Here is a 7,562-nt window from a genome sequence, read left to right as displayed (position 1 = left end):
GCAGACAGAACCTCGGCACCATGATCCTGGACATCAGTCACTTTCTGCTGACCTGCTGCAGCTACATGAGCATCTCCTCATTCTGGGCCTTCAGGAGATCAAACCTAAATGGACAGAACCGACGATGTCGCCTGATTGAGAATTTCTATATTTGATTGTAAAGTTTGATTCAGTTTTAGTTGGAAAATGTAAGAATTCAGTGTACAATGAAAGTTTATAATATCCACAGGTGGGTAACTTTAGCACAAACGTCCCCATGAAGGCATGACCCAGCTGCACACTGATGGTGGAGCTGGATGCAACAGAACCCAGTACGTTTTTAAGCTGCTCAGTGGCTGAAATGTTTAATTATTTTAATGTTAAATGTTTCCCCTTTATGCATTAAGTCATTGAAACAGTTATTTTGAAGTACTGGAGCATTTATGACTGTAGATGGAGAACCAGCCCTGAGCAGCTCTAAGGTTAGTCGGGTTCTCCAGAAAAGTCCAAAGAACCTGGTTTCAAAACTCACTGTGGCCCATCACACCAAGGCCCGGTTCTGGAGCCCATGGCTTTATTCTGGGGTCTGTATGCTTTGAATTTACCAGAACCAGCAGGTTTTCTCCAGAACCTGGACTTTAGTTCACATTAAGGACGTTCATCACATGGCTTAGCTGGAAAAAGGAAACTTTTATACATTAAATAAGTTTTTTGACGTCATCAGTACCAGAGTGAGGAACCGGGCCCGTTGGCAGAACATCAGTACCTCCAGCCCGTTAAAGAAATGCCAGCAGACTCCAGTCATAGTCAATATACAAAATTTTATTATAAAAAGAAAAATTCTACAGGTCTTAAAGTTCCACTTTAAAAATGGCTGCCAAAAAAGAAGCTACAGAAACATCGTGGTAGAAACAGCGAATACAAACGGCACCACTAGAACAGAAACATGAGCAGTGCTTCCAGAAACAAGATTCTTAAAATAAAAATGCGTTGCTGCCGTCCGCTGGTGGAGCGCGGTCCGGTCGGCTGGTGTACGGCGCCGCGGACCCGGCTTCAGTAGAAGCAACACGGCGCTGGACTAAGAGGAAACGAACTAAATCCCTGAATGAGACGAGGCGGCCGGGTCCGCAGGGACAGCAGGCTAAAGGTTGCAACCATCCACACAAAAAGAAACTTAAGCTGAACAATTCGTCACTTCACATCTTACACACTTATTCATCATCATCGTCCTCATCATCGTCCTCTTCCTCCTCCTCGTCATCTTCGTCCTCATCATCGTCGTCATCCTCCACGGGTTTGACCTTCTTAGCCGGGGGCCGGCCGGGGCCGCTCTTCTTCCCGGCGTCGCTCTTCCCTGAGCCCCCCTTGGCTCTGTAGGCAGCGACGTCCTGCGGAGAGCCAACGTTAGCGATCTCAGCGGCTAGCCGTTAGCGACCTCAGCGGCTAGCCGTTAGCGACCTCAGCGGCTAGCCGTTAGCGACCTCAGCGGCTAGCCGTTAGCGACCTCAGCGGCTAGCCGCGCAGCTAGCTAAGCGGCTAGCCGCGCAGCTAGCTAAGCGCGACGGGAACGTACCTTCTCGTATTTCTCCTTCAGCTTGGCGGCCTTGGCCTCGTACGGCGCCTTGTCTTTGGCGCCCTGCGTGGCCCACAGCTCGCCGAGCTTCTTGGCGATGTCGCCAATGGAGATGCCGGGGTTCTCCGCCTTGATCCGGGGACGGTGGTCGGAGCAGAAGACGAAGAAAGCAGAGCTGGAGGAGGAGAGGAGTGTTACACGGTGGCGACGTTTAATGTTGAGGCGCCGCGGCGGGTCGACTTACGGCGGTCTCTTGGGGGCGTTGGGGTCCTTCTTCTTCTTGACCTTCTTCATGCCTTTAGGAGGAACGTACGTCTTCATCTCCTTGTCGTAGCGGACCTTGTCGTTCTTGGCCATCTCGTCAAACTTCACCTTCTCCTTGGCCGACATGGTCTGAACAGAGAGAACCCGTTAACACCTGTCACACCTGGTGGCTAACACACCTGGCTAACGGCGGCGCCGACCCGACTCACCTTCCATCTCTCTGAGCACTTCTTGGAGAACTCGGAGAAGTTGACGCTGGTTCCTGGGTGCTTCTTCTTGTGCTCCTCGCGGCAGGTCGCCACGAAGAAGGCGTAGGCAGAGGTCTTTCCTCTGGGCTTGTTGGGGTCCTTCGTCATGGCTGCGTTTACTCCTGTAAGAAGGTTAAAAAGTTAAACATTTTATTTAGAAAGTTAAATATTTGATTAAATTAGGACTTATTAAACTACAGCTGCCCTAATGGCTACATGTAATACAGGAAGTGACCTTTAGAGGGTTTATTTACACAAAATCCTGTATCAACAGACATTTTATCTAAATATTAATATTTAGTGTTAAAATGCTAACAGTATTATTCCTGTCAAAAAGAGCTTCCAACTTCACTACATGGTCTAAAGAGGGGAAAATGTTTTATTTCAGATTTTATTAGAACGCCTTCACTTCATTTAATGTTGCATTATATTATAAAATATAGACTTTTGACGCAGTTGAGTGTAAACATGTAAACACCCTGATAATCAGTCGCTGAATAAAACCGCTTAAGTTGCTCATAGTTATTTAAAACCCGGTTAAAAACGAACAGAGGTTCGTATTTAACCGGGTTTCCGTGTGAAAGCGGGCCGGTACCGGCCGCCAGACGCCGGCTGGCCGCGTCTTCAGACACTAATCGGATTTCTGCCTCTTCGGGACAAAAAGACGCGACTCCATTTTGTATCTTCCCGCCTAAACGCCAACTGCGCCCTAACTCCCCCAGCAGAGCCGCCCCGATCGGCCCCTTTCCGCCTGACCCGCTCACGGGTTCGGACGGCCAGAACCACGACCTGCGCCCCGCCGGACCGGCACCGCGGCCCGGTTCGGACTCGAAAGGCGCAGCTTCCGTCGTGTTCGCGGCCGCGCTGCGCAGCCAAATGGCGTTTCAACTGCGTGTTACGCACCAACTCCGACCGCCACTTAAAAAAAAAAAAAAACACAACACAGCAGAAAAACAACCGGAACCTCCCAACACACACAAGCCGCCATTTCCATCCCTACAAACTCACCCGCCGATTACTTTCCTTTATCGATTATTTTAATTTCGCTGAGATTTACCCTTTAGGCCAAAAAGGCCACAAAAAGTTCACTTCTCGCTGTTAAAACTCAACGAATCGATCGAAAAGGACATAATATTGACGAACAACAACGCAAACCGCTAACTTGGTAAGAAAAAAGACCAAAATGTGTTTATTTGGTCAGAAACAACGTCTCTTACCTGCTTTCAACAACGCTGGCTGTAAACGACTGAATGAGGAAGAAAGGACAACTGTTTGTCACCGCCTAAAACTGGTTCCGCGGCTCCGCCCCCTCTTCAGCGGATTGGCTACCAGTAAGCATTTAATTTTAAACGCCGTGGCACAGAACTCGTTCTCAGCTGTGATTGGTTGAGCTCTCTGAAGGCGGGCGTTCGGGTTTGTCTATCCCGTCATGATTGGCTGCGATGGACTTTTAAACATATGGCGCGAAACGGACTCGCCCTTTGTTTGCAGCTGCTAAAGACGATAGTAAAATGTCTCCGGCTGCAGATTCAACCGTTTGTTGTTTTTTGAAAGCTGCAGCAGTTACACGCAGCCCTGCTTTCAGTTCTGCTTACAGTGGGCCAACCCAAAACGCCCTTTATCAGGCTACGCCTTTAAAAACACCCTTCATTTGAAATTTGAACTGATCAGATATACTTTAATCTACGTGCTTTCAGGCGATTAAACTTTTAAAAGCTAATCTGCCTCAAGCAGTTATATAAAAAGTAAAAAAAAACTAATATTTCTCCATTCTTAAACTGTATTTTATGTTGTGTGGAAATCATATGCACACAAGAATTTGTCTACAAAGTTTGATAAAACTGTTCAAGCTTCAATGAATGCTTAAAAGTTAAAAGTATATTTCATTGTCTAGCAGCAAATAAAACAAATATTTAATTGTTGAGCCACCATCAGACTGGTTGATGTGTCTCTCAGCATGATTATAGGTCTGATTGGGTATGGAGTGGGTCTGGGCCGGTGGTTCTGGCTGCATTGTTGCCGGTGGGCTGGGGGTGGGTTACATGTCAAAGAAGGACATCAACAGCTTCCCTTTTGTTCATGCAAATGGCCGCTTGAAAATCCAGTCCTCATTAATTAAGAATGGCCCTGAATCAGGCAACCCCCCAACTTGGCTGCAGACAAAAGCACAGTCGCTGTAGTGATACGTGTGTTTTGTGCATTAAGGAGTTTTTCTACAACTATGCAGAAAAAGTATCTAATGTTCTGCAGCTGAACGAAACCGAAACCAGGTTACACACGAAAACCAGGCCTTAAAATCCAACATTAGGAAACCCAAGCAGAGGTTCTGTGGTGATCGTCACAGACCGCAGACCTGAATATGTGGAGGAGGGATGTTACTGTGTGAAAAACATTCACTGGCATAAAGTAACACATCAGCTGCTAAGGCATCCTTTAGTACTGAAAGTTCAGTTTTCTTGTCAGTTTATTCATTTTCTCTAATTTTTTCCCCTGCATAGAAGTAAAAACAAAAATAAATGAAATTGTGTCTTATAAATGCACGGTTTCCTCCCTCACCAGCTGCTCATGACCTTCTACATGGCAGTGATGGAGAACTTCCTGGTTCGGGTTGTACTGCTGTGTGGTTCTCCAGCGGCTCTCAGGAGAACACGAAGAACCTGCAGCCGGTGGTGAAGTTAGAGGAACGCATTACTGAATCCTAGCTGTCCTCTCTGATAAACATTTACACCAAAAGAAAGCCAGCACCATTACGACAGACTCCACTGACCCAGAACACATTCTTTTCTCTTTAGTCCCACTAAAGGTTCCCGGACTTTAAAAACTAAACCCAACAGACTCAAAAACAGTTTCTATCCCAAAGCGGTGCAGTCTATCACTTGGACACACTTTATGGACAAAATGCAGTAAATATCCTGGCCGATCATTGCAGAAGTGAATAAGAGCACAGATGATGTGTAACCTTCTAGGTCAGCTCCCATTTTAGTCAAGAACGTGCAAATCCTGATTTTTTTTAATTACATTTTTAACCAATACAAATAATGTTACTTTATGTTAGTGTTGTGTACCTGTCTATTTAATGGATCTATTTAAAAACACATCATTGTAATTCTAAAATCTATTTATTCTTATTCTAACCGGTATGTGGTGTAACCTTATTTTGTTTCTGACTGCTTTTAGTGATTTCTTTCAGCTACAAAGACCTCAGTGAACGAGCTGCAGCTATAAAAACACATTAAAACTGGAAAAGTTGAGCGTTCTGGTTGGACAGCGAGGGAGATGGCAGCATAACTCTGTGCGCTTGCCAGTAGATAAGTAAATGAACCCCATAAACCAAACAGTGGGATGAGTAGGGGTGACAAACGATTAAACATTCTACATAGAATTGCAAGTTTCCAAACTCTGCAGAGGGAGTTTTAAAATAAATTTAAAATATCAAGATTTTTACATGTACCTTCAGGTACGGAAGCATTATTTAAAAGAGATAAGGCTGGACCTCCCAGGTGAAGTGAATGTAATTACACAAACACTAAATGATGCTTCTAATATAAAAGGTAGTAAAGTGGTATCAACATTGTATAAAGGATTGATAGTTAATAGGAAAACCTCAGTGCTGTATATCAGAGATAAATGGGTGAAACTTACTGTACAGTTATTACAGAATTAAATTTGCAACTGAGTAGGGTGATCTAAAATGATACTAAATGCACATGTATAACTGTGCATTAAAGGTGGCAACAGACTACAAAAAATAAATAAGTGCATGAAAAAAAAAATCTACAATCAACAGCAGGGATGTAAACCTCTTATTGAGTTTGTTGGGATCAGTGATGGTTATAAAGTCCAGTGCTGGGAGGAAGGAGCTGCGATAACGCTGCTTTGTGCACCCAGGATGCAGCAGTCTGCCAATTAAGGAGCTCTGCAGTTCTGCAGCAGCTTCATGCATTCCTCTTAACAGGTGATAAACTGCTGCTCCAACAAACTGCACCATAGAAAATGGTTGATAACACCATAGAGTCAAAAGAAAAGCTTGAGGAGCGCTCCCTGCACCCCAGAAGATCTTAATTCTAATGATCACAGAGCGAGAACCAACCAGAAACAGCTGTAAAAAGGCACCAATAACCTGAGAAAAAGCAACAGCTGTGTAAACTTTAAACAAAACATATCAGGCTGACACATATCCGTATCATTATTACTTTATTATTGTCACTGTAGGGAAATTTGCCATGAAGCCATGGTGAAAATAATTAAAAACATGCAACAACTCTACAACAGCAGGTATAACGGAAAGAAAGCCCTAGCTCAAAAATTAGTTAAGGTCATCAGAGTGAAATGACAAAGCAATCAGGCCCAATAATATTTTACATTTATCTGTACAATAGCTGTAATAATTAGAGTTTTCCATCTGCTGGTCCTTGCTTTAGGCTGCCTGAATCCCTTTCCAGATGGTAGGAGCCCAAATTACCTTCTCTGATGTCACCTCATACAATAAAATGCTCAAACCACCTGACCAGGTGGGTCATCCAAACATTACACAGGATGCAAAACACACAACAGTAAAAGAGTCTGAACAAAAGCACCAAAAATACAAAGAATAACAAAAACTAAGTAAAATGAAACTTTAAATGGACAGCAAATGACCAGATATAGAACAAAGAGGACGAAAACTAAGCAGTTAAATCCAAATTCATCACAAAAGACCCAAAGTAAAGAAATATTAACGGTAAATGGCTTGTTCTTGTATATCGCTTTAACCAGTCTGGTGACTTCTAAAGCGCTTCACACTAAAATATAGACACAATAGAAGAACAGAAATACACAAAATATTGACAAATAGACACAACATAACAACAAAAAGACAAAGAAAAACTGCAAATATAGACAGAAATAAACTGTCTATAACAGAGTTATAACCTCAAAAAGACTAAATAATCAAAAAAACACAACATAACCTCATGATGCATAAAAGTAAACACAAAATAAAAAAACAAAACAGAAATATGGTGCTCTTAAAAATATGGAAGCTTTCTCATTTTAAACCAGCCAATGTTCTAACATCAATTTAACAGAACATTTAAAAGTGTTTTGTGCGTTGTTAAATTGTTTTCTGAAATGTGAATTTGTTTCAAGCTTTGTAGTGTTTCAGATTTTGTATTGTTGGTTTGCACTTCCCGGCCACCGTACTAAATTGTTATAAATACAGTTTATAAAAATCAAATAGTTGAAGAAGAGTTACGTTTGAACATGGGCAGGTTTAAAATCAGAAACCTTCCATATTTTAAATCACCTGCAGCAGCCAAATGGTCACTGAAGAGGAAAAATACCTGAATGTGTTCGAAAATGGGACATTTTAGTTTTTGTTAACAGTATATATCCTTAACTTTATCTACAAGAGAAAGGTAGGGTACTCTGTTTAATGATGATGTCATCACTTGAAATACAGGTAAAAGTTCTGCCTTCAGAAGAGAAGTGATCAGAGATAACATTGTTGTAAGAGGGAT

General features: G+C 42.9%; 1 protein-coding gene across 1 annotated transcript; it reads right to left on the bottom strand.

Moving 5' to 3' along the window:
- Positions 1-780: 780 nt before the first annotated feature.
- LOC105918086 (high mobility group protein B2) lies at positions 781-3,416 on the bottom strand. The gene is made up of 5 exons (XM_012853094.3): positions 3,282-3,416; positions 2,026-2,186; positions 1,797-1,945; positions 1,553-1,727; positions 781-1,367 (listed from the first exon to the last, which is right to left on the bottom strand). The coding sequence occupies exons 2-5, from the start codon at positions 2,170-2,172 to the stop codon at positions 1,191-1,193; spliced, it is 648 nt and encodes a 215-aa protein (XP_012708548.1). The 5' UTR covers positions 2,173-2,186; positions 3,282-3,416; the 3' UTR covers positions 781-1,190.
- Between the last annotated feature and the right edge of the window lie 4,146 nt (positions 3,417-7,562).

The sequence above is a fragment of the Fundulus heteroclitus genome, chromosome 5 (genome assembly GCF_011125445.2).
Source record: "Fundulus heteroclitus isolate FHET01 chromosome 5, MU-UCD_Fhet_4.1, whole genome shotgun sequence".
NCBI classification, from domain to species: Eukaryota; Metazoa; Chordata; class Actinopteri; order Cyprinodontiformes; family Fundulidae; genus Fundulus; species Fundulus heteroclitus.
This window is presented reverse-complemented; position numbering and strand designations above follow the sequence as displayed.